This window comes from Phyllostomus discolor, chromosome 7 (assembly GCF_004126475.2).
Source record: "Phyllostomus discolor isolate MPI-MPIP mPhyDis1 chromosome 7, mPhyDis1.pri.v3, whole genome shotgun sequence".
NCBI classification, from domain to species: Eukaryota; Metazoa; Chordata; class Mammalia; order Chiroptera; family Phyllostomidae; genus Phyllostomus; species Phyllostomus discolor.
Window position 1 is genome coordinate 30,844,264 of NC_040909.2, and position 27,487 is coordinate 30,871,750.

General features: G+C 41.9%; 1 protein-coding gene across 1 annotated transcript in view; it reads left to right on the forward strand.

The window, feature by feature from the left end:
* LOC114501492 (serotransferrin-like) overlaps nt 1-24,416 on the forward strand; it is a 47,481-nt gene extending 23,065 nt beyond the window's left edge. The window contains 11 exon segments of the mRNA XM_036030671.1: nt 2,196-2,380; nt 3,496-3,689; nt 7,184-7,193; nt 10,871-10,974; nt 10,976-11,130; nt 11,726-11,820; nt 12,680-12,757; nt 15,391-15,473; nt 19,294-19,430; nt 20,534-20,588; nt 23,397-24,416. Coding sequence (XP_035886564.1) covers nt 2,196-2,380; nt 3,496-3,689; nt 7,184-7,193; nt 10,871-10,974; nt 10,976-11,130; nt 11,726-11,820; nt 12,680-12,757; nt 15,391-15,473; nt 19,294-19,430; nt 20,534-20,588; nt 23,397-23,613 — 1,313 coding nt within the window. The 3' untranslated portion in view covers nt 23,614-24,416.
* Nucleotides 24,417-27,487: the final 3,071 nt, after the last annotated feature.

A 27,487-nucleotide genomic window follows, 5' to 3' on the forward strand; every position in this document is an offset into this window, starting at 1 on the left:
TTCTTTAGTATGTTGTGATATAGAAGAATCAGGATATAAAAGCATGTGGACTGTATGTATGATCTAATTATTTAGATACATCTGCATATTATGTGTGTGTGTGTCGAAAAAAGACTAGAAGAAATGCACCAATCTTGAAAGTGGCTGCTATGGGATTACAAGTGCTTCAGAATTTTCTTCCTTAAACTATATAGCATTTTACAAATTACTTTTGTACAAAGTCAAGGATTACTATTACTGGAAAGCATATGTTTTAACATGTACTTCTAGATGCCCACTGCTACCCTCCTAACCCAGAATGAAGCTCCTCCTGTCTCATTATTCTTAACTGTCCTGTTCCAGGCTCTGGCTCATACATTAACATTGACTTCCATTCATAAATCCTCATAGACCCACTTTTCCTCTTGCCAAGTGACACACTCAAGGCCTGTAGTGTCTGGGCGTGCCTCACCAGTTCAGCTCCACTGCCCAGGACTCTGCTCCAGTGGAGCCATTCTCATTTCACCCTTTGGAAGCACCAGATTTGTACCTGACTCTGAGTCTTACCAGTGCCCTCCCTCATCCCCCTGAGAAGCATTCCTTTCTCCTCTTCTCAATCCTACACATGTTGCAAGACACACGTAAAACCTTGCCTCCTTCAGCTAGCTTCCCCTAATTAATGTACTCACTGTGCTGGTTCTGAGCTCACACAGCATTTAGAGTGTGTTCCACAAGATAGAAAATGTTATTATTTGTGCCCTGAAGTTTTGCCTTTGGCATGTGTGTTTTTCCCCTCTCTGTTGAGACTGTGTCTTGCAGAGAGCTGAGAACATAGTATTATATAAATGCTTAAATTACATGTAGAATAGATGGGTTTGGAGAGAACGATGATGAATTTTATATGGAAGGTGTTGAGTTGGAGGGACTGTAAGAAAGGAAAGGAGAAACATTAGAAGGTGAGCGAAGATGTGTGCAGTTACTAGGTGGGGAGAGGCAGGAAATTTGGAGTTTTCTATTAAAATTGAAAGTGTACATTTGTGGAGTATAGGTAACAGGTATTTTAACTTTCTATATAAGTAATATAAAGTTTTATACTGGTGAATTCATGTATTAGTTGTTAAGTTAAATGAAGAAAACTAATTGGAAACTAAATTAGGAAAAATATTGCAACACTGCATTTTTGGAGAGAAGTATAAACTGGGAAAACATATTTGAGGTCTGCCTCTGGAAGAAAAAGCCAAAATCCCAAGAATGGGTGAGTTTTCTTTTCTAGAGAGGATCCGGAGAAGACGAAGCAAAGGACTGAGGACAGGATATGTACCTGTGTGTACAGAGGACTGTGTGTGTTTTCACGTAGAGCCAGTATGAGTGAGTCAGACTTAAAACACTGCTGCAGTTTCTGAAAGGGCTTCTGGCAAAGTTCTTTTGCTTGTTGGTACAACAAGATAGAGCACAGTGACTGTCAACTAGTTGAGGGTTGTGATCTTTCTATGCTTGAGTAAGAAAGAGGTCCAGATGCTTTAGAATTTAGTAGAAATAAAGAACTTTTTAACAGCATCCACAGTATATAGTCCACTCTTCCCTGGCTGGGTGAGGTAGGCTGGAAAGGGTGGTTGTCGCAGACCCCTGCTCGTGGGGTCCACGGCATTGTAGCTGAAACAAAAGAAATTCACACGGACCACCAGACTACCGAATCATGTGCAAGAAAAGGGCAAGAGGCTTCTCCCTCAAGGGGAGCAAAAGCCTCAGCCCTTTCTCCAATGAGCTTTTACAGTCTTACAGGGGTTACAGGAAGGTCCTCATTAACTATGCATAGGCTCGCTTTAGGTGGTTACCTTATACAGAAAACAAAGGAGCCAATGCTGGTATCACATCACAGAAGAGGGATATTTGCAAAGGAAAAGGCAAAAGTAGTTGAACTGGTTACACTGATCCTTGGAAGGTTTAGCATGGCTTTTAGGAAGTTATTTTGCAGTAAATGTCTGCCACTAGGGGCTGGGCCCACGCCACACAGGATGGTCTACTACAGGTGGTCACTAGGAATTCCAGCTAACTCTAGTCCCTTCCTCTCCACATCACTGTAACCTCAGTCTGTGTACTTCTGCTGGCCACTGGATCCAGGCCCTCCACAAACTGATGGGTCTGTCATATCCCCCTGGAGAGGGTGTCTTGACCAAAGCTGTCAGCTGTGGCTGACATGCCTTCTCTATCTCCAGGAAATAATCCCGAAGCCTGGGCTAAGAATCTAAAGCAGAGTGACTTCAAGCTGCTGTGCACTGATGGCACCAGGAAGGATGTGACCGAGGCTGAGAACTGCCACCTAGCCCGATCCCCAAATCATGGTGTCGTCTCGAGGGAAGATAAGGCAGCTTGCGTTCGCCAGCTGTTACTTAACCAGCAGGTATGAACCAGCCAGGGCCTCCCACCCTCTCTTTCTGGGTGCAGGAACTCACAGCTAAATGCAGCCCACATTCCAGCATTCTCTTTCTTGAAACTCGAATTGGGAGGGTATGGATTATGGAACTGGATCTCCAAGACCTGGCTGTCCTGGTTACTGGAGATAATCACCCATCTGATCTGCATGTCCTCAGGTCTGCCTTCTTGCTTGCCCTTAACCTTGCTCTGTGGTACCTTCATTTTCTGCATATCTATGTTTTTTTTTTTTAATGAAGGAGACTGATTTTATTTCCCAGACCTCCTTCACACAGGTCATGAAATGGAAACCTGTGTTTCCCTTGCTTAGACAGACTGAGAATCACTTCAATATCCAGACAACCCAAGACCCCTCCCCTCACAGAGCCAGGCTTGGTGGGGAGACGGGCTGTCTAAGTATTCTAATCTAAAAGGCTCCTCAACTCACATCACCACCTTCCCCTCAACGACAGCTTCCTGCCTATTGAGTCACCATTAGTTTTCTTTTTTAAAAATTAAGATAGCATATCTCTGTGAGCCCTTTTAAGGTAAATGATAATAATTCAGATTTAATGAAGACTTCCTAGGTGCTAGGTGGAATGCTAAACTTTTTGTAATCATCATTTCACTTATAACCTTAGGAAGCCTGGAGTGATCAAGCCTCTTGCCCAAGACAGGATCAAAGATGTTCATGTTTGACTAAACATGAACTTGCAACAACCACCTGTACCACCCCTTATTGAGTGGCTCACGTTTAATATCTTCTCTGATAATAAGACTTGGAAGGGAACAAGTTTCTGTCCTTTCATTTCCTGGAAGCAGCCCTCAAGGCCCTGGCCAAGAAAGTAGAGAGATCAGAGAAAGCAGGAGTGAGTGGCTGGGTGGGAGGGACTTCACAGAGCAGGTAGGTCTTCATGAAAGCATGGAGCCAGGGCCAAAAAAGGGTGAACACCAGGTGAGGGAGGGGAAAGACCTTGAGGCATCCTCTGTAACCTCCCTTTCTTTCCAAAGCCGTTTCCCAGCTTTCAGCCTCCTCCATCTCATCCAGGTGTTCCTAGCTGCTTGCTACCACAGGTCTTCATGCACTTTCTATTCATTTGACAGGCCATCTTTGGAAAAAATGGAACTGCCTGCTTGAACAATTTTTGTATGTTCCGATCTGAAACCAAGGACCTTCTGTTCAGGGATGATACAAAATGTTTGGCCGAACTTCAGGACAGAACCACGTACGAGTCATATTTAGGAGCAGAGTATGTCACTGCTGTGGCTAACCTGAAACAATGCTCAACTTCGAGTGAGTAAGAGGAACAGTGTGGGGGAAGCTACAAAGCAAATACAGGCAGGGCTCTGGGTGGTGGGTACAAAATGAGAAGTGGGCTATGGTCCCCAGGAGGTGACTAATGGACAAGATGAATTAATGACGGAAACATATAATCCCAGAACATATGGAAGTCTACTTGTATGGGCAGATGGCAGGGAGGCCGTGAGCACTGAATTAGTGAACTGCCTGGATATGCAGAATTCCAAAGTAAGAGGTTTATGTGCCCATGCCCATTGCTATGCACTAAAATCCTTTTTAAATTCAGAGTTTCATTGTCCAATACATAGGTAGCCCCTAGCTACAATGGATATTTAAATTTAAATTAATTAAAATGAAAAAAAAGAAAAATTTACTTCCTTAGTCACACTAGCCACAATTCAAATGTTCAATTACGTGTGACTCCATATAGGTGGGCAAAGGTAGCATTTCCAGCACTGCAGAAAGATCTGTAACATAGCACTACTCTTGCGAGCTGGAACAATAGTAAGTTCTGGTAACTATAAAATCATGCGTACTATTCATCTGGAACACCAGTTTTCTCAGAATCAAAATACAATAAAACACACTTTTGCACTCTATGTCAGACCTAATTTAATCACTTGAAGTCATTTGGAAGATGTGGGTAAACAACATGGTTATAGGGTGAATGTATGTCAACTTTTGTGTGCACATCAGTGAGCCATGGTCCTTAAAATACTGATTCCAGGCCATGGGGATACTGATTCAGCAAGTCTGTGCCAAAGTCAGGGTTTTTGCATTTTAACAGCTGTCCCACATACTTCTGATGTAAGGAACATGCTTGCCCGTGGCCACTGCTGAGAGCACTGAGACTATATTTATTAACCTATAAACCCTATACCCTCTCAGGGGGGAGGAAGTTCAGCTCTGCTGTTCTCTTTTCCACCTTCAGCCCCTAGTAACCAGAAACTGGCAGGTACCAAGTGCCTAGTGCCTCTTGTTGTGGTAGTTCCTCACCTGCCTAAAGAGGTCAGAGATCACAGTCTTTTCAGGTTCCTTCCAGTCACATGGGATCATGTGTGGAGCTCTGCCTACAAGATACAAGGTGGGGGATGATATAGAGCAGGGCAATCATGTTACCATCCTTGGCATGGGGCACCACCTGGGATAGGCACAGTGCCATGCCCGTCAGTGGAGAAGGCCACTGGGAGGAGAAGGACTGGTCCAGCTGTCAGAGGAGCACAGCTATGGTCTGAATGCTTTTGTATTCAAAACTAGCTATTCATTCACCCAACAGACAATAAACACAGGTAGATATTGACTGTCCTACCTTTCTTCTCTGCCCCTACAGAACTCCTGGAAGCCTGCACTTTCCACAAAGGTTGAAATCCGAAAGTGGGGCCGTGACCTGATGGAGATGGGAGCGCACGTGACCCATCAGCTTCCCCTGATGTTGCTGGCCTGAGCTGTTTGTCTGTCTTCATAGTTCAATGTTGCTGCCTATGCAGGAAATAAAATAAAATTTGTTACTGGTTCTACCTTTTAAAAACTTCATTCTTTCCTAAATGTTTATCCTGGAAGGATTTCTTTTATACCATCCAACTCAATACATGGGCCACTGAGTCCTTCCTTCAGAGCTGAAGATTCATCCAATCCTTCTCACTACCTTGGGTGTGGTACCAGAGCCACACCTCCGGGATACAGTCTCAGTAGGAATTCTTCCTAAAAGGGGTCTGCATGGTCAATATAATAGAATCAAGTGTCTATAGCCCTGTGTGTTTGTATGTTGCTACAGAAGGGGCAGGAAGGAGTTATTGAAATGGACTGTTCAAGCGAGTACTGAAAGAGAATATGAAATGTTTATACATTTAAAAATATTTTTAATGAATTTCATCAGGTCCTGACTCTAACTGGTTGGAAAAGTGAATCACTGGGACATCTTGCTAAAAATCATCCTTTGACTCCAATTCCCACAGCAGTCATTGCCCTGTCTCCTCCCCTCACTTATTATAAGTGAGCTGTTTCCACCCTCACTTATTATTAATGGTGGGACATATGGAAGTCAGTCTTCTGCTACACTCACTTCTCTGTAGGTATCCTGGCCAAGGTCGCCATCCACCTGCAGCTGTGAAAACCAACTTTAGTTCTTTCCTTCTTGAGTCTGTTTACTGTACTTGATATAGCTGACCACTCACTTTTCCTTGGAACTCTCCCCAGCTTCTCTGTCCTGGCAGTTCTGTCCATTTCTGGTCCTACTTTGGGCCCAGCCTGCTGGCCTTGAAACTGTAGGGAAATCTTCCTGAGGTTCTCTTCTTGACCCAGCACTCTTCTCACTTTGCAGGCCACCCCCCCCCCCCCCCCCACACACAAACAATGTGAATGACTCCTGGGCATCTATCTACATCTATACCTATATTTCTGACCCCTGCCTCTAGTGTCTCCACACATACCTCCTCCTCCTTACTCTGAATCTGTACTGTAGAGTTCCCTCAGCAACCAGAAATCCAGCAAGTCAAAAACTGAGATGATCATCCTGCCCCTTTCCTCTCCTGCTTCCCTAATCCAACTGCTGTTTACATATATGAGTATTTCACATCAGCTACGGTCAAGGTCTTCTAGCCTCACAGGAGCCATAAAGCGAGGAGTGAAATTTCATCTCACTGTTTTCCTTCATTCCATGCCCAATGGCAGCAAGTGCTGTTGATTTTGCCTTTTAAACATCCCTCCAGTTTGCCTCTCTATTTCCTGACTCCTTGCACGGCCTCAGTTTACACTCAGGAACAAAGCTGCAGGTGGGGTTTCTGGACACAGCAGTCCACATAGCTCTTTACTTTGTAGTGTCCACGGAAGCAGCATCCTAGGTCTGCTTTGCAGTGAACACCCAGTCCTTACCTTTTCACACACAGCCCTACTTTGCTTTGAGCCTACCAATACTTTGCCTTATTTAATATTCACCAAAATTCCACCCTTACCCCAAACCCTACAATAACTTTTCTCTTCCTGTTTGGTGAGGTCCCCCATGGGGTGTGGTCTGTCTTAATGCAATGAGTCAACAAATCTAATTTTGCCAACAATGTATGGAGCACCTACCATGAGCCAGACGCTGTTCTAGAGATGGCAAATACAGCAGTTCATGCTGTAGTCTCTTAATAATTTGTGTATTTTTATTCATTCCTCCCTCTAGACTGTCTTCTTATCACTATACATGTACAGAAAAATGTCTGAAATAATGTTCACCAAATACTTACAGGTATGAAGGTTGATGCAATTTGTGGCTTTTTTCTTTGATCTTTCATTATGGCTTGAGTTTTTAATATAATAAGCATAACTCATTTTAATTATTTTTAATTTTTTAAATTCTCACCTGAGGACAGTTTTTCATTGCTTTTAGAGAAGCAATGAAAAAGGAAGGCAAGGATGGAAGGGAGGGGAAGAGAGAGAAAGAAAGAGAGAGACATTGATGTGAGAGAGAAGCACTGACTTGGTTGCCTTCTCATACTCGTCCCAACCAAGGATCAAACCTGTAACCTGGGTACATGTCCTGATGTAACATCGAACCCATAACCTTTTTGGTCTATGGGACAATGCTCCGACCAACTGAGCCACACTGGCCAGAGCTCATTTTAATTCTTTTAAAAAAAAGTCCTCTAAGTATTTTGTTTTCAAAAACACAAGAGTTAAAAAGATAAATCAGAGTTGGGTAATGACATGATTGGTGTCCCTGAGTCTGAGATAGGTTGCATTGTGCTTCGGAACTATTGGGAACAGGAGAGGAGATAAAATGTATCTGGTAAATGAGACATTTTAATTAATAAGAGAAGGAAAAATTGTCTCACTACGTTTGTTTCCCTGTAACTTTCCATTTGCTATTTGAATCAGGGAACAGCACACTTTCAGCAAGCAGCAGTCTGTATCTGCCTGTCCTTCCTCTGCATTCATCCCCACAGAACACCTCCGGTGGACCTGTGAGAGGCCCGGAAGCAGCTGATCCCATCCTCTCCTGCTCCATTCCAGAGAATGTGGAAAGTGTGCACATTTCTTCAGACTTCATTGTACCCAGGAAAGTGTAAGGTTTTCTTAGACCCCGCCGAGGAAATAAACAGCCAATTAGCCATGGAAACAGGCAGACGAGCTTTATTTTGGAAGTCTGTGCTCCTGAGAGACGTTTTCCCCCGCCCGGAGAAGGGGCTAAGAAAAGACCGAGCGGAAGACGGAAAAGGCTGGGAGTTTTATATGGCTTGACTTCGCGCGGGAGCCAAGGATTGGTTCTTGGTGAACAAAGAAGCAACTTAGCATTGTTGGCTCCTGGTCTGATGTCAGTCACCTCTTCTGGGTCAGAGTTCAGTTGCCATATTACTTGTAGTCCAAACAGTGGCCATATTTGTAGTCCAAAATGCTAATCGTAACTAGATTCCCACTTGTCCTACCCTGCCCATCCTGACAGAAAGAATTGGGGAAAAAATCACTGTGTCTTCTTAAACTCTTATCATCCCCAAATTTTGTTCACCAAGGCAGCACTATTTCATTCATTTAGCTCTGACTAAAAATTCTTGCACAGGTCAGTTGTGGTATGTATTCTCCATGTCTGGCCTTTTCTCCTTCCCTGCATTTTTAGTCCCTAACAGAGGAATCAATGATTATTATAAAGGAAAGGTGTGTGTGTGTGTTGGGTGGTGCATACAGAAGGGGTCAAGGCCATAAGAAAGAAAAGAAATAGAATGTGGTAAGATTACTTGTCAGTTTTGAGTTTTAATTGATTACGCTAATTTAAAATAAAGTAGTTGGTTTACTTACTTGAACTTCACATCCTAAATGGCCTTTCTTAATCTGGAGTCCCTATTGCCTATTTATTGCTGAAGTGTCTGGGAGATTAACTATACTTTGTCAGAGAATGTAGTTAAGCATAAAGAAGTCCAACTGCCTGGGATCAGTGGGTGAGTCACTCAACCCCTGCCTCAGTTTGCCCTCTGTGAAACTGGGATCATGAGTCATGTTGAAGATTAAGCAAACAAATAAATTAAAAGTATTTAGAACAATGCCTTTTACTAGGAAGCATTTATGAATGTCAGCAATTATTCTCTTTCATTCAGTAATGTTAGCAATTATTCTCATTACCCACCCTCTTCACCTGTCAGTCTTCCTTTCATACCCAGGCCCTCACCTACCCTCACCCTGCTGTTTCCTTGAGCTCACTTTTTGTTCAAGCCCTTGACACAGGATCCTCTCTGTTTTAAGGGATGCTGCTGACCACTTCCAGAACATGTTTTACTCCTGCGTCACTGCTTCTTCTTTCTTAGGCTTCCTTATGGGTTCCTTTCTCCTCGCTCTTCACACTCACCATGGTTTTAATGACCAACTTGTTTACACATGATTCCCAAATGAAAACCTAGCACCTACTGCTGAGACTTTACCTTCGTTTCTGGTGTCACCTACTTGATACAAGATTTTTGATTTCCCAGAGGCACCTGAAAGTCAATATTTCCAAAAGAGAGGCAATTTTCATTCTGGTTCTGTTCTCAGCTCTGAAGTCCCTCCAAGTGAGTTTTCTGATTCACTTTATACACTGATAGTCCTGGTAACCTACACCAAGTACTTTAGATGCAGTCTTGATAACTCTACTCTTTAGCTTAGAATATCCAATTAATCACCACATCCTATATACTTTCTTTCTAAGCATCTCTCAAGTCTGTGCCCTCCACACATACCTGTCTCTGGTTTAGACCCTGTGCATCTTTTGCCAAAACATTGCAACAGCCCCCAGCTGATCACACTGTCTCCAGTATTTTCTCCTTCAAATGATAGCTCTCCACTGACCTGCCAATCATGTATGTTACCTCCAACTGAAACTCCTGATCACATTCTGTACATTGCAATAAGGTTCCTGCCAGCCTTTCCTGATCACCTCCTGCCACTTCCACTGATGTGACACCTGTGTAATGACCAAGTCTGGGCACTGGCAACTTCTAGGTGGTCACTTCTGGCCTGATGTGTTTTATTTGGGCCGCCAGTTTGGGTTTTTTTAATTTACTCATTTTTTTTTGAGAGAGAGAGAGAGGAGAGAGAGAGAGAGAGAGAGAGAGAGAGAGAGAGAGAGAGAGAGAGAGAGGGAGAGATTTGTTGTTCCACTTATTTATGCATTCACTGATTGATTCTTGTATGTGCCCTGACTGGGGACTGAACCTGCAATTTTGGCATATTGGCACAACATTCTAACCAACAGATACCCTGCCAGGACCTGGGCCACACATTTTTGAATATTTTCCATTACTTGCTGGTTTAAAAAGAGGAAAATTTCCCATAAATACCTGCCTTTCTGGCTTCTCTTTAAAAACTGGAAGAGCTGGCCATCTTTGTCCCACATGCCTGCCTGGCAGGGTTGTGACTGCCACTTTGGGCAGGAATGATAGCTGCAGTTTTCAACAGCTCCCACCTCTCTCACTGGTTTTCCTGGCTGCTTCCATTAAAGACAACTCACCACCTGGCTGGTGTGGCTCAGTGGACTGAGTGCCGGCCTGCAAATCAAAGGATTGTGGGTTTGATTCCCAGTCAGGGCACATGCCTGGGTTGCAGGCCAGGACCCCAGTAGGGGGCGCGTGAGAGGCAACCACACACTGATATTTCCCTCTCTCATTCCCTTCCCCTCTAAAAAATAAGTTAAAAAATTTTTTTTAAGTAGACCACTCCCTTGCAGCCCTGGATTTATACTGTAGGAACACGGAATTGCTCCTTTTCTTCTGCATAAAGCAACCTTTCTCCTTAATTTCAGCAGAAGCTAACTCATCCTTCATGGCCCAGTTCTGGTCACTTTCCTCCAGGAGCTTTTCTCCGAACCCATGATGGGCTAAGCGTCCCTTTCTGTATTCCCATATCAAACCGTACATTCTCTGCCACATCCCATGCCACATTATATTCAGAAAAAATGTGCGTAATGTTTGTGTTCCTCACAAGACACCTCAGGAAAGGAAGGACTGACAATCCTCAGTGGAGATTTCTAGATCCGCTCATTCTACTCACCCAACATTCTCCCAACAACCATAAACTAGGGCGGCACCATTGACTCATATCTTAAAGGATAAGTATGTCACTCTTGAAATAACCTGTGGCTGTCTCCTCGTTCCGTACGAGCCTGCCGTACTACAAAAAACCCCCCAAAAAACCCCTACAACTCCCATCAGGCCCTTCGGGATCACCGCACTCGAGAAAATACAACTCGGGAACTACCACTCCCGTGATGCTCCGCTTCAGACGTCTGCGCAGAGCCCAGGGACACGTTGCTTTTACGGCGCCGGAGACCACGGAACTCAGTATGGCTTCCACCGGCTCCCAGCGATTGGGGAATGGTGGTGGTGTCGGGGGCGCCTTCCAACCCTATCTAGACTCCTTGCGGCAGGAGCTGCAGCAGAGGGACCCGACTGTGCTGTCAGTAGTAGTGGCGCTTCTGGCGGTGCTGCTGACGCTGGGTAAAGAGGCGGCGGGTGGTGATGGAGGTTGCAGGGCGGGCGAGTCCGGCCTGAACTGGGAGGATGCCGCGTGGAGAAGGCACTTGGCGGGCGCCTGTTGAGGGAATCTCACTCCTTTTGACACCCTATCCTCCTGCCTGAAGCAGCGAGAGAAGCGCTGAGACCCCCAAAGTGATATCATGGTCCTCGGGGCACAAATGACTCTTCCTTCGGCCCCTGTTTAGCTTGAGCGCGTGGTTCCCCCTTACATTGCGTTCACTACGAAGACTCTTGGGCTCCCTACTTCAAGTTTGAGCGTCCTGTGTTTGCGTGCTAGGCGTTGCGGATACAAAGTTAATAAAACAAGATTGCTCATAAAAGAGTCCACAGTAGGGGTAAGGGGTTCACACAAAAGTTGACATTTGACAGTGGCTGGTATTTGGTGGGGTCCCTAACAATAGTAACTAACAACAATGACGGTGAAAATAACAATAAAAGTAAGTTTCAGGTGATTGCGGTGTTCTATGGGACACTTACGTTAATTTACCCACCCCAACCATACACGTATACTGTTATTAATAAGGCATAATTTTATTTCTTTTTCTGTATTCCACAGTGTTCTGGAAGTTCATCAGGAGCAGAAGGAGCAGTCAAAGAGCTGTACTTCTTGTTGGTCTTTGTGACTCCGGGAAGACATTGCTCTTTGTCAGAGTAAATGCTTTTGATTTACATCTCTTTCACACTAGATAGGACAACTTAGGGCATCCCATTAGTTTGGGTGGTCATGATTTATTTTGGAAAAGAAGCTGGTGCTGATAAATTGGACAGTTAACTCTTGACTCGGGAGGACAAAAAGACTTGCACAAACTCGTAAACTGGAATTTTTTGACCATTTCTATTTTCTTGCATTTGATAGATTTTGATATTTAGTCCTTGTCTCATCTAAAGGTTTTATGTAGCTGCTTTAATGCCATGGCTAAGGAGGCCAGAACAGGAGAAAAGTTAGATGATTTGATCTGTATGTTGTGTATAATTCGTTGTACAATATACTCTACTGATAGCTCTGTACTCACCTGACAGGTTGTCAAAGATGATTTTTAAAAGGGTGATTGTTTGACATTGGGCTACTTAGGTTCTTTTCACTAATATTTATTTTTAATCTGTGTAGTTTTAAATGTTTTTTTGCTGTGGAGAGTAGCAGAGGGTTTCTCACTGTTTTTTCCGTTTGAGAGTATAAAAGATTTTCCTTCCACTAAGGACATAAAATCTTTAATGATTTTTAATAATTAAATAATGTTTTGGAAGGTTGGTAAATTTGGCCACAAACCATTTGAAACAGTTATTTGAAAATAATAGAGGGTTTCCTCCTCTCAGTTGGGTAGAGGGGAATAAAGTTTGCAATTAATTAGATTTTTCTACAAGTAAAGGAAAAAACTCAACATGGTCTTTTTCATCTATTGCAAACAACCGTCATTTACTTGGCCTCTGGGAGGGTTAGAACAAAGTTACTCTCAAAGTTTGCTTATCTCAGTGTTTACTCTGCTCTCCCCCACGTTATTTTTCTTTCCAGTTGTTAACAGGCCTTTACAGAGACACCCAGACTTCCATCACTGACAGCTCTGCTGTGTACAGAGTCAAGAATACGAGGGTAAGGGGCTCCTAGAATGTTGGGAGTCTGGCAATTTTACTTTACTTTGATGTGTCAGGAAAGGACATTTCTGAGCTAAATTAGTCTTAGTAGCTTATTTTTATGGATAAATATAACCCATGTGACAGATTCTGCTCTTGACCATCCAGGCAACCCATTTAGTTATGCCCTCCCCTCTTTGTTGTCTCTCAGTACCTCAGGACACATTTTTATTGGCTTTTGTTTCTGTGTATTGAGGATGAGTATTAATCCTTTTCATTTATGTTTTGAATATGTTATACATGTATGTGGGACAAAAATTCAAAAGGTTAAAAAAGACATTTGGTGAAAAGTAATGTTCCCTTTTCTATCCCTACTATCCAGTCTTCTCCTTGGAGGTAATAACTTCCCATTGTCCTGTGTATCCTTTCAGATGGCCTATGCATATACAAACATAACTGTATATTCTTTAATTTTTTTTCTTTTAACACTCTGTTTTGCCTGTTTTATTTTTTTGACTTAACAATACGCTTGTGTTTGATATTTGTTTTTTCTCCCTCGTTTGCACCTAGTTGATTTACGAGCTACACAGTATTCCATTATGTGTCTGTACCAGACAATTAAGTTCTTATTTAATAAGAGCCCTATTCACATTTAGTTGATAGTTATCTTTTTCTTTTGCATACAATGTAGCAGTGGATCTCTTGTAGAGTATACATGACTATATTTTTTAAAATACCAAGAAGGAATTGTGAGGACTTTGTACGTGCCTATGTAGCACTATAATGTTGATAGTAACTGTCAAGCCAATTACAATGCTTAACAAGTACTTGGTGAGTGAGTGGAAGGAAGTGTGGGTGATTGGCTGGAGAGGGAGATGTATAGATGGATGAATTTGAATGTGGTCTTAGAGACCTTCTCCCCTTCTTGCTTCCAGAATTAAACATTGTTAAGAAAAAGCAAAGAGAGATTCTTTTAAATATCTTAGAGATATTTTTGCTTCTTTCCACTAATGACACCAGAACTGTTTAAATTCCCAAGAATTCAGATTTTGAAATCTCAGTTTTAGGAGATGTTTAATTCTTGGGACACTTGCGCCAGATTTTTTAAGTGGGGTATCCCAGGGTATGCCTCAGACAGTGGAGTTGCCACTGGCCACTTGCGGCTGTTGAGCACCTTGTAACATGACTAGTCCAAATCGAAGGGTGCTTTACATGTAAAACACCAGATACTGAAGACTTGAAATGAAAAAAAGAATGTAAAATGTTGATGTCTTGATTTTCTTATTATATGTTAAAAGGATAATTTATATACAGTGTGGGGGAAAAGTAGGTTTACAGTTATGAATATGTGAAATGAGTTTTATTCTTGTATTATTATGTATTAATAATTAGATACAAACTATAAACCTACTTTTACTCCATCCTGTATATTGATATTCTTAAAATTAATTTTACCTATTTTTACTTTTTTAAAGTTTTCAGAAAATTTAACGTTACATACGAGGCTTGCATATTTCTGTTGAATATGTAGAACATTCCTTCCTTCTTCTTTTACTCCTGTAACTCCCCTTATGTTTTAGGTCTTGTCTCTATCTCTTAGGGTAGTAATATATCTGGTAATGTATCATCTGGATTATTTCTAGTGTTTGGTGCAGGGCTGATTATGAAATGTGGTAGTGGGTCCCAACCTGAGGTCCCTAGGCTCTTACCTCTGTTTCTTTTAAAAAGGCCAATATACATCATATTTTTACCCCTAAAAGACTGCACAGACTTAAGAGTCAGGTCATAATGAATCCAACTATATTTATGTCAAATTGAGTGATGTGAACTCCCTCCTGCTTAACAGTGGTTAAGACTGGCTGTGGATAAGGTAGAGCATCTGGGAAACGATCCATGAGTCTGAAGATACACGTGCCAGAGCTGTATCCGAGTCTTATCATTGAGCATAGCCTCCTCTACATTGAACCTGACTCAAGAATGAAGGCCTGGAACGAATAGCACTTAAAATGGATGCTTAACGAGTCTGCTCAGTAGGGGCACAACCCCTCCCTGTTTCAATGATTGTCATCTGATTCAAGAATTAACACAAAATATTGACAAGATTAGCACAAATGGTATGACTAGTAGACCTAGTTAAAATTAAATTATGGTGGAAATGTAGAAGAATGTTTTGTTATAAAGATTGGGGATCCCTATAATGGTAATATGCTGTGTGCTAAAGTATAGGGTCTTATATAATTTAGTTTGTGAATATTGATTAATGTTTTTTACATGTTTTTTGCTCATTATACCAGCATATTTCCCAAGCCTTAGGTGGACCAGAGTTCCCTGACTTCCCCAGACAGGGTCAAGTTTCTTAATTACCCTCAGAACATTTGTCAGAGTTGGAATTTTATACGTAACTTTACATTGTTGATCTTTCTGATTATATTACAAGCCCTGTTAGAGCCGGGACCGTGTCTGTTTTTGCCCATTGTTCCTCAACTGATGATTCATAAATAGAAGATGCTTAGTGAACATTTGTTTGATTCATTAATTAATTAGAGTGAAAATTTTTTGATTAATTAATTGGCTTGAAATCTGATATGAAAGGTGTTGTGAATGTGAATTAGGACCAAAACATTAATTTAATGTTACTGCTGTCATCCTTAGGGCACTAGCCTGACCTTGGTCGACCTCCCTGGCCATGAGAGCCTGAGACTTCAGTTCCTAGAGCGATTTAAGGCTTCAGCCCGGTGAGTAGGAAGTAGAATGAGTTTGTCTGAAGTCTGTCAGACTTCATGTTTGTTTGCTCTGATGGTATTCGGGAAGCAGCCTGGTGTCCTGGAGTGGAAAGAGCATAGAACCTGGGGTCAGCCAGTTCTAGGTCGCAAGCCTACCTTTACTAGGATTTTGCGAGGATTATATGAGATAACGTTTGACGTGTTTCTCAGAGTGTTCAGAAAGTGTTAACTCTTATTATCATTTTAGTCAAGTTTTCATTTACTCTGAGGACAGTTTCAGTAATGTATAGAACTATTAAATCTGAAAATAATTTTTTTAAAGACTGATTTTTTAAAAAGATTTATTTATTTTTAGAGAGGGGAGAGAGGGAGACAGAGACAGAGACAGAGATATGAATGTGTGGTTGCTGGGGGCTGTGGCCTGCAACCCTGGTGTGTGCCCTGGCTAGGAATCGAACCTTGAAAATAATTTTTAAAGCTAGATGGAAACCTAGAAGTTATTAAAATCTAACATTATATATTTATATTTTTAAATTACCTAAAATCGATGCCTCAGAAGTACAGAACAGTATTTTCATATTTCTTTTAGTGTTGTTGTAATGTTATAGACTCTTATTTCCTGAAATTCCTGTGCTCCAGGTTAAGATGCTTTATTTAGTTTCAAGCCCTGATAAAAACATAAGAGAACAATCAATATATGAGATTTCACATAGACATTTTTAATGTCTATGAAATTGACATGCTAGTCAGTTTAATTCACAGTATTTTTTTTCTTAGTTCTTGAAATAATAATGTCTTTTAATTGATGGAATCTTAGGTTTGATGGAAAGAGCTGGTTGGTTTTTTACTTCCCCATATTTTTCAGACCGTAAGATGCACTCCCATCCCACCCCTGCAATTTGGGAGGAACAATGGTTGTCAATGCTGCTGTTGAATTTTGTTTACATTTACATTGGTAAAATATTATGTTATTTATGTTATTAAGTATTTTACCACATTTTTTGCTTCAAAACTTTTTTCCTGTTTACCCCCTCTAAAACCAAGGTGCCTCTTTGGTCTGAAAAATACCATAGTTTTTGAAGATGTGACTTATATTTTGTTGTTGCTTCCTTGCCCACAAGATGGTGGTGTTGAACAGTCTATCACAGATTAGACTGTTGTGTGTGATTTTAAAAAACAATTTTTTAGAGTAGTTTTAGGTTCACAGCAAAATTTGAACGAAGGTATAGAGATTTTCCATATACCCTCCCCCCACACATGGATAGCCTCCACTGTTGAGGGACCATCCTCCACCAGACTGTTTCATTTGTTAAAATTGATTAACCTATGTGGACATGTCATAATCAGAGTCTGTATTTTACGTTAGGTTTCACTCTTGGTTATATCTTTTACAGATTTGATCAAATGTAAAATATCATGTGTTCACCAGGACAGTATCATAGAGTAGTTGCACTGCCCTAAAAATCCTCTTTGCTCTGCCAGTTCATCCTTCTCTCCCCTAACCCCTGATGACCACTCTTTTCACTGTCTCTCTAGTTTTGCCTTGTCCAGAATGTCATACATTATATAACCTTTTCAGATTGACTTCTGTCGGTTACTAATATGCATTCAAGTTTCTTCCATGCCTTTAAATTGCTTGATAGCTCATTTCTTTTTGGTGCTGGCTAATATGCCACTATCTTGATGTACCACAGTTCATCCTTTCATTCATCTACTGAAGGACATACTGATTGCTTTCAGGTTTTGACAGTTCTGAATTAAGCTGTCATAAACATCTGTGTACCGCCTTTTGTGTGGACATAAGCATTTGGATAAATATCAAGGAGCACAATTGTAGAGTCGTGATAAGAGAATGTTTGGTTTTGTAAGAAATTGCCAAATTGTCTTCCAAAGTGGCCATACTGTTTTGCATTTACACCAGCAACAAATGAGAGTTCTGTTGCTTTGCATTCTTGCCAGCATTTAGCCTTGTCAGTGTCCTAGATTTTGGCCACGCTGTTAGGTATGTAGTGGTATCTAGCTGTTTTCATTTACATTTTTTCTGATGACATGATGTGGAGCATCTTTTTACAAACTTATATGCTACCTATATATTTTGTTTGGTGTGGTGTCATTAAAGATCTTTGACCCATTTTTCACTGGGTTGTGTTCTTACTATGTAGTTTTAGGAGTTGTTTATATATTTTGGACAACAATCTCTTATCAGATAGAACTTTTGCAAATATTTTCTCCCCATCTGTGGCTTGTCTTATTCTCTTAATGGTGATTTTTTTAAAGCAGATTTTTAAAAAATCTTTAATGAAGTCTAGTTAATCAATTCTTTTCATGGTTATGCCTTTGGTGTTGTGTCTAAAACTCATAGCCAAACTCAGGATCATCTAGGGTGGGGTTCAGACAGCTTCCAAGTTGGGGAACCAGATTGGTTCCTCATCCTTTTTATCTCTTCATCTGGTTGTTGATTAAGTCCTTTAATATTCTTTGTATTAAACCAACAATTTAGTGAGTAATGGGTTTCTTGAGTTCTGTAAGCTACTCTAGCAAATTAATTAAATCCAAGGAGGCGGAACATCTGATTTAGAGCCAGTCAGTCACAAGTACAGGTAACAACTTCTGACTGCCCTAGGTGAAAAGTCCAGGTTGTCACCTGTACTTCTGACTGGCATCTGAGGTCTCCTCTAGCACATTACTTGAACTCAAGTGGGGAGTGGTGGGAACCTCCAGTCTTTAGCCAGTTGATCAGAATTACAGGTGTTCACATCTCAAGTGGAGAGCAGTCTTGTGGGACTGAGCCTTTAACCTGTGGAATCTTAGCTATTTCCAGGTAGCTGGTGTCAAAATTGGGTTGAGTTATAGAATGCCTAGCTGGTGTCAGGAGCAGTGCTTGGTGGTGGTGGAAACCTTCATCCCCTACATTGGAATTGGGTGCAGAACCCGTTCATTGTGGTATGTGATTCCTTTTATATATAGTTGGAGTCTGTGAGTGTTTTATTAAGGGTTTTTACATGTATGCTCATGAGAGGTGTCCATCTGTAGTTTTGGTATTGCTTTTTCTGGTTTTAGTATTGCAGTAATGCGGGCTTTGTAGAATGGGTTAGGAAGTACTCCCTCTGCTTCTGTTTTCTGAGATTGTAGAGAATTGGTATATTTAATTCTTTAATTGAATGTATCTGACATGTAACATTGTGTAAACTTCCTTAAATGTTTGCTAGACTTCACCAATGAACTCTTATGTGCCTGGTATTTTCTGTTAGGAGGGTTTTTAATTTTTGATTCAGTTTCTTTAATAGAGATCTATTCAGATTGTTTAGTTCTTGTGTGAGTTTTTGTAGATTGTGTCTTTTAAGGAATTGGACCATTTTACCTAGCTTATCAAATTGGTCAGTATAGAGTTGTTCACAGTATTTCTTGATCATCCTTGTCCCTGGGATCTGTAGTGATGTTCCCTCTCATTTCTGATATTAGCAATTTGTGTCTTCTCTTTCTTAGTTAGCCTGGCTAGGAGTTTGTTAATTGCATTGATTTTTTTCCCCCCAAAGAACCAGCTTTTATGTTTGTTGGTGCTCTCTGTTGATTTCCAGTTATCAGTTTCATTGATTTCTGCTCTTTTATTTCTTTTATTTTGCATACTTTAAATTTAATTTGCTCTTAATTGTTCTAGCTTCCTAAGGTAGAAGCTTAGATTACTGATGTTAGGGCATGCCATAAATTTCACGATGTATAGAATTCTATTGTTGGCCTTTTTCTTAAGAAAAATTTTCTCAAAAAATAGTTTCTCATATGATGCCGCACCATTGCATGCTCACCTGTTGATTTTCTCCCCCCACCCTACAAGGGCTGTCGTGTTTGTTGTGGACAGTGCAGCCTTCCAGCGAGAGGTGAAAGATGTGGCCGAGTTTCTGTATCAAGTCCTAATGGACAGCATGGGTCTGAAGAACACACCATCATTCTTAATCGCCTGCAATAAGCAAGGTACCATTATATTTTCTGGCAATAATTATTGAGATTTTTCTGAGATTGCTACTAAGAATTCAGCTATCTAAAACTATTATTCAGGATGAAAGACAGTTGCTAATGAGCTATATGTGGAAGGATTTTCATTCTTAAAATTTATTTATACTCCTGTATTTTTATTAGTCTACTTACCAGGCTATTCTAAGGGATGTCAAAGGAGTGACTATTACCAATTATTCTTTGATACACTGTTTTTCTTTAATTATAAATCATCTTACTTTGCCTAGTTAAGTTTATCAGATTGACAGTATGCCATGTCAAATACTCAGTTGTGGAGGGACAGGTGGAGTCTCTCCTTTAAAAGAAGTTTACCATCCAGGGCATTTCATCAAGGAGAATTTGCAAAAGTTGTTTTTCTTTAACCTGATAACTGTTAAAAACCTTTTACTCATACCCAATAAAACTAGGCTTCAGTTTCATTACTTCTAAAATAAGATAGACTCTTTACAGGCCTCTTTCAGATCTAAAATTCTGAATCTGTAAAGGGCCCAACACATTTCTCAGAAGTGATCAGGCAATAAATCTAATAATGCCTAATAAGGAGTAAGTGTTAGGATAATCACGTGAACAAGAGGAGGTAATATCAGCTGTGTGCCAAACTAGTGCTTGTTTCTTACCTATATGCACTTGATGCTGTAACATACCGTTTTAGTATCAACTGGAAATATGTTTAGTTTACTTTTATATGGCAGGTAGGGTATTTATGTTACAGTGGAGACTCTTGGTAAAATCACAAAGCTGGAAGATTTTTTTTACACTGGCTAGACTTATATATTGATTTAAAAAGATCTGTAAGATGTGGGAAACTTTCATGAAGGAGCTAGTCAGTTTTGTAGTCACCAGTTTAATATATTTGTAAGCATGATAGAAAAACCCATACAGCCAAATGTAAAGTTAACTTTGGTAACAAAGCTACTAGCAATATAAAAGCATTTTAAAAAAATAAAGGTGTGGGGAGTAGACATTTACTGGTTTAAATGGGCCTTTTCCATATGTACAAGAAGCCTTGGGAAAAGATCCTTTCTGATTTAAATTACAACAGTGTCTTCATTTCTTTACAGACATTACAATGGCAAAATCAGCAAAGATAATTCAGCAGCAACTTGAGAAAGAACTGTAAGTGTGAATAAGTTCTGTTGGTGAATATCTAAAGACAGCTTTACTGGGTATAATATTCTTGGTTGGCAGTTTTGTTTTCTTTCAGCATTTTGAATATATATCATCCCACTCTTGATGTGTAGGCTTTTAGTCTTATGTGATTTCCTTTGTTTGTGACAATTGGCTTTTGTCTTGCTGCTTTCAAAATTCTTTCTGTCTTTGACTTCTGTCAATTTGATGATAATGTGTGTCTATGAAGCTCTCTTTAATCTATTCACAGTTCTTTGGGCTTCCCTCCCAGATTTGAGGTTTTCTGTTGTTCTTTCTTTTTTTAATCCTCATCTGAGGATGTTTATTGATTTGAGAGAGGGAGAGAAAGAAACATGGATGTGAGAGAAACATTGATTGGTTACCTTCCAGACACACCCTGGCTGGGGATCTAACCCGCAACCTTTTTCGTGTATTGGATGATGCTCCAACCAACCCAGGCACCCAGCCAGGGCTGTCATCGTTTTTTAAATAAGTTTTTGTCGTCTTCCTCTTTGCTCCTTCTGTGTCTCCCATAGTGATGTCGCATAAGTTATGTGGGCTTTCTTCACTCTTTTCTTTTTGATCTGCTCATTGGATAATTTCAAGTCATCTGTCTTCACGCTCTCTGATTCTTCTGCTTCTTTCTGGTTGATCAAGTTTGCTGTTGAAGCTCTGAATTTTTTTTATGTCAGTCATTGTGTTGTTCAGTTTCAGAATTTTTTTAATGATTTCTCTCTATTTAACTTCTTAGTTTGCTCATATATTGTTTTCTTCATTTTGTTGCATTGTCTGTTCTGCAGCTCCCTGAACTTTCAGATGTCTTTTTTGAATTCTTTGTTAGGCAGTTTGTAGATATCCGTTTCTTCAGGGTCAGTTACTAGTGAGCACTTTATTTTATAGTTTCTTTGCTGGTGTCATGTTTCCCTGATTATTCATGATCTTTGTATCCTTACATTGGTGCCTGCACATTTGAAAAAGTATGTACTTCTAGTCCTTACTAACTGGCTTTGTAAGAGATAGCCCTTCCGTAGTCAATCCAACCAGAGATTTTGGATGGGCTTGCTACCAGACTCCTTGGGCAGGATGGCCTGGCACCAGGGTCCACTTGGGCAGACCTGTAGTCTGGATCTGTCATGTCCAATGAGGCACTTTGGTCTACTGGAGCTGGCCTGTGCAGGGGTCCACTGCAGTAGCCCTGGAGCCTGGATCCAGAGGAGGGGCCTGGGACAACAGGGGCTGGCCTGGTGCTGGGTTCCACAGCACAGTGGACACTCATTTTACTCTCTTTACTCCTCATGGAGTGTATCTCTCTACGCCACATACACTGTGCAAGCTTGCAGCAGTAATATTGGTAACGTGAGACTGTCCTTTCAACCCTCTTCAATGCATCTTTTATTTCTGTGCTCTGACCTGGGTTCCTTGGCTCTCATGAAGGTATTTTCATGCATGGATAGTTATTCAAATTGATGTTTCTGTGAGAGGACTTGGGCTGGAAACTGCTCTTCTGCCATCTTGCTGATGTCACTTTCAGTGGCTTTTCTCCCTTCTGAAATTGCTTATTAACCATCTCTTCCCATACTCTTGATGCTCACTCTTTTGAGACTGTATTGTGTTTGTCATTGGGCTAAGGAAATTGAAACATGATTTGGTGTTTCTAAATATTCTGTTGTAATTGTTGGAAATTACCTTTGGAAAACAAGCAATCATATTATTTGTGTATTCTCTTTCTCTTTTTTAACAGTGTAGTCCAAGTCTTCCCATGTTTAAGACACAAGTTTTCCTTAGTCTTTTTGCTTTTCACTCTAAAGAGTCAGAAAAACAATGTAGGAAATGCTGTGTTGTAATGCAGTGAAGGAAAATGTTAAGTTGTCAAGATTAGTATCCGTTAAATTGGGAGTGTAATTTTAGTTTAACCCTGTGATAGTGAGCATTTGGCTCTGTCAGCTTTGAGCATTTCAGTCTTCTGAATAACGAGGTTTACTGCGTTTACATGGCCTTATGGCAAGAGCTGAATACATATAATGTTTTTCTTCCTTTTTTAATTATAAAATATCGTATATATAAAGGAATATATATGACGTGTATATTGAGTTTAAAGAATACTAAAATACCCATGAAACCCACCACCCTGCTGAGGTGCTCCTTCCCAAAAGTTTCAGGTCCTGTATATGTGCTCTTCCCAAAAGGGCAGGTATTCCTCTGCCTTTGGAGAGCAGAAAGAGTGGGAGTAGGCAGATTATGCATTGTTTATTAGTGCCAGCAGGTGGCAGTAAGGTGACTTAAATTGCCAAAGTTTTAGTGGTTAAAGAGGTTGGAGAATAGTAATTGTGCCCAAATAGGACAGGATATGAGAATCTGGAGTTTGTGGATTTGTAAGCTCTATATGCAAAAGACTCCATATAAATATAAATAATTTACGCACGTTTAAATTTCAGAAATTTGTTTTTATAACACTCATAGCATAAATTTAAAATATATGTACATATTTAAAAGTGGCACGAAGCAGGAGATCCTTGTGGAAGGGGACCCTGGGCTGAAAGAAGGTTGGTGTGGCCTGGGCCCTTTCCTGCTGTCGTCTAGCGTGTAAGTTGGACTCTCATCTCACCTTTTTGTCCCAGAGTGATGTGTGAGTGCACAGGATTATTCCACAATCATAATAGCATAATCAACAGTTTTATGATTAGGTGTTTATATGAGTGCTGAAATCCTCAGGAAATTGATTTCCTAAAGCCCTCTCATTGCAGTATTAAAAAGGAATACGTTCTGCTTGCTGACCTGTCTTCATTCTCCTCACAGCAACACCCTGCGGGTCACCCGCTCTGCTGCCCCCAGCACACTGGACAGTTCCAGCGCAGCGGCTCAGGCTCATCTGGGAAAGAAAGGCAAAGACTTCGAATTCGCACAGCTGCCCCTCAAAGTGGAGTTCCTGGAGTGCAGTGCCAAGGGTGGCAGAGGGGACGCTGGCTCTCCCGACGTCCAGGACTTGGAGAAGTGGCTGGCTAAAATCGCCTAGGGTCGAGTCCCAGCCACAAGCCGTGAATGTGTATTGGAGACTGGCAGTTTTGGAAAAGGGTGTGGTTAGAAACATTTCCTTGTTCTGGAAACAAACTGTTGAATCCAGCTTGGAATTTTTTTTAAGTTCAGTTCCTCTTATTGTTTTCAAATTTGTCACTTTTATTTGACTCGTGTGCCTTCCCTTTGTTAAAGTGTATGTGACGTCCCTTTAGTGTCTCCTTGATGTGGGCCAAGGTCCTCGTGACCATGACAGTCGGACTCCACACAGGGAAGATGTTATCCTGAGGAATGGTAATCACCTGGGAGGTTCTCTTAGCTTGTACTTTGGTCCCTTTTTCCTGGAAACCTGTCTGTGTATGGAACCAGTTCATTTCCAGTTACTCTTGAAGTTCATGGACAGTACATCATCCAGTCCATTGTGAATTCTCAGATTTGTAGGCAGAGTTACAATATGGACTCTCAACATAGGAAGACAGGTAGAAGACAGCGAGGCTCTGTTGACATGGGGTCTGTTCTTCATCAGCTCAGTGACTTGTCCACAGTCCAGCCTCATAGCACTTAAATTTTGCAAACATGTCACGAACCCTTGGAACGGATCATTCCCGGATGACAGGAATGTAAATGCTAAATCTCCAAGTGCCAGGGGTCTAGTGTGCTCTAGTGGTTTCCCCTAACCAGAGAGCATATGGAGATGTAGGAGCTGCTGTGGTTTTCTGGGCGGCTGAGAGCTCCTAAACTACGTTCATGTGCTGCTTGATCAGGTCCTATTTTGTACTTAGCTAGAATGCTGTGGAACAAATACAAAATGTAAAAAGTTCTGTGTAGGTTTTTAATTTACATATTCACTGGTTAAAAAAGTTTTCCTTTCAAAGTGATATTCTTTGCTGTCTTCTTAAATGTATGGCTTTTATACATTATTAACACATCTCAGTAAATGAAGCAACCTGTCTGGCTCAAAGCAATTAATAGAATAGTACAGTGAGTACAAATGGGAGTGTGTTAGGATTCAGGCCCAACTCTAAAGTTTCCAGGGCCTAAAGATTGCAGTATATACAAGAACAAACTATCCCTGCTTCAGACACTCGGGTATGAGCCCAGCTAAAGCTTCAGAGGAGGCAAGGGTGGCTGTGGATAAGTGGAAAGATAGTTCCAGAACAGTGTGGCAAGAACCCTAACAGGAGAGGTACAGGGTGCTCTTAAAGCATGCAGCAGGGCACCTGCCTAGCCTCGAGGGACTAGGGACAGTTCAAGAATAAAAGCGCGGAGCTGATAATATCCCCGTGAGTATAGTCTCCATGCACACTGCAGGCCATGCCTCTGCCTGTTGGAATCCTTCCTGAAGGCTACTCTAGCTCTGAGTGAGGATCCTCCAGCGCCCTCCTGCCCCAGCCCCCAGACTCGATCCCGTACCTTACTGCTGGTGTTTGAAGTACATGCAAGCTGAAATTGGGAAGACGTCAAAGCCTCGGCTCTGGCAGCGTTCTTTCTTGAATGCCTCATTCTTTCTACCAGTGTTCTCACCACCCCTTGTACTCCTCATTCTTGCTCTTTCCTCAGACTCACCAAGTAGTGATGTAAGGAAGTTGGTAAGAGCCGTGAACTAGAATTCAGAGAGTGATGTGACGGATGTGACAAGTTCAACATAATCATAGCAGGTGCTCTCATGAGTAAAACTCGATGGCTTGTGCTGCTGTTAACAGGTGTGGGTCCCCTGTGGGAGGAAACTCGGCCATGGTCTGTTGTCTTGAGATCATTTCAGCCAGGATGTTAGTTACACTGTTGGCTTTCTTAAGATTTGAGTTTAGCACAGAATTACCAAAGCTTCAGTTGATTTATGCCTGTTTTCACCTGAAGGACATTAAAATGCTTACCTCTTCCGTCAGCCTCTCACATATTTAAAGAAAGGTGGTTACTACTCTGGCTTTTGTACAGGAAAGTAATCCCACTTTTAAATTGTAAAGCTCTAAATTGTCAATTACTCACAAGGGCCTTGTATGGCATTCGTTCATTCAGAAAAAGCCAAGTGTTGTGCCAGGCTGTGGGAATACTGAGCACAGCACAGTTCCTGCTGCTCCAGGGGCACGTCCCATCCCGAGGTGGAAGGAAACGTGCCCTTCCAGTGTGGCTCCCCCTCTCTTCCCTCACCTCATCTGTGTGACCTCCATCGTGGCTGGGCCAGACCCCTCCTGGACCCCTGAGCACTGCATGGGCCCCGCTGTCAACCATGTTAGTGCTACCCTCGCCTTTGCTCCCAGTATCCTTGTGTTCTCAGCAGCCGTGGCCGCCATACAGCCCCCACAGGGCTGCCACTTGTGCCTGTGGCTGTGCCTCCGCGCCTCCTGGGATTCCAGTGTCTCCCTGTGGTCCTGTTGGCATGAGGCACTTGGTGTTGTGTTGACTTGAGATCATTTTGTTTCAACCGAATGAGGCTTTTTTAAAAAAAAAAAAACGAGAAGTTAGCTTAGGACCACCAATGTTGCTAGACATTTGTGCATGTAACGACCTTGTCAGGGAGGTCACTGACTCCCTTTGCTGTCCAAAGTCACGTTGCCCTGAAGACCGAAATCTTGGGGAATTTATGGTTCACCCTGAATTTTTGCAACAGCTTTACTCTGGCTTTCATTTGGCCCATACCAGCAAGCACATGCTGGCTCCCAGGTCTCTCTGCCTTTTTCCACCCACCATACCTCTTCCTCCGCCTTTTTCCACCCCCCGACCCCCGTACCCCTTCCAACCTCACATTTTACCTCCAGAAGCCAGTAAAAGTCAGGCTTACTGAGCAGGGACACTATTTCCTGTCCCTCATAATTAGAGATGGTTCCCTTGAGGTGGCAGTTTGGAGGGTGTTCCACAAACTTTAGAACCTTTAAAAGGGAAAGACAATTAAGTGGAGTTGAACTTGAAAAAGAATGAGACCTGCTGAACTTGGCTTATTCCACAACCTCAGGATTCCTAGGGTTTGCAGGTCAGGGCACTTCTGTGCCTGATCATGGCCTTTGTGTTCTCTTCAGATTAATCCCACAACTCTCCCGGCCTTTGGGGCATCTTTCTGTCGGGAGATGACAGAACTGAAAGGGGCCCCTCAGAAATGTTCTCTCATTGGTGGGGGGTGACCTTCGAGGTGGTATGTGGCAGCTTGGCCTCACCTGAAAGGTTGATTATGGCTCCCCTGAAATTCTTGCCTTTAAATGGCTCCCTGGAACTCCCCAGAAGGAAGAGAGGCCTGGTCCCTGCACCCACCCTTTCTCACCCCCTGCCAGGGCACACGAAGAGTAGGGTTGACAGAAGAAATCACATATCGAGAGTTACAGTTCTGCCTGGAGTTTCCCTGTCCAGCCTTCAGGCAGAATGGAGATTATGGAAATGAGTGTATTCTACCTTTGCTGCCTCTTGAGTCAGTGGAGAGCCCAGGTGAGTTGAAGGAAGAAGCTAAAGGCTTTGCATGGGGGATACATATACATAGGAGGGTCTTCGTGGAGCACGCACTTGAACTTCTCCCCCCACCCCCATATATGATTGCACCACACAGAAACAGACAAGAAGCTTTGTGTTGAGAATTAGGACAGTTTATTGTTTGATCAACATGCTGAGTCTTCCACATTTTACACAGTTTTATGTAAAGTCAGTGTGGCCATTAGTGCCTGCTGAGCCAGTAAGAGATGGAAATGCCACCTTCTGTGCTCCCCACGGCTAGTCACTTCATGGGGGTGGGTGAGGGGAAGTGAGGGGAGATGGTGACACACACCACGTGATAAGGACTGGCCTTCAATGTCTGGAGGCTTCCCACAGGAAGGAAGCATCCAGACCCCACTGCATCGCCCACACAGGTCTGGAACACCTAAACAGTTCAGTTCAAACAAATTCAAAGGGTG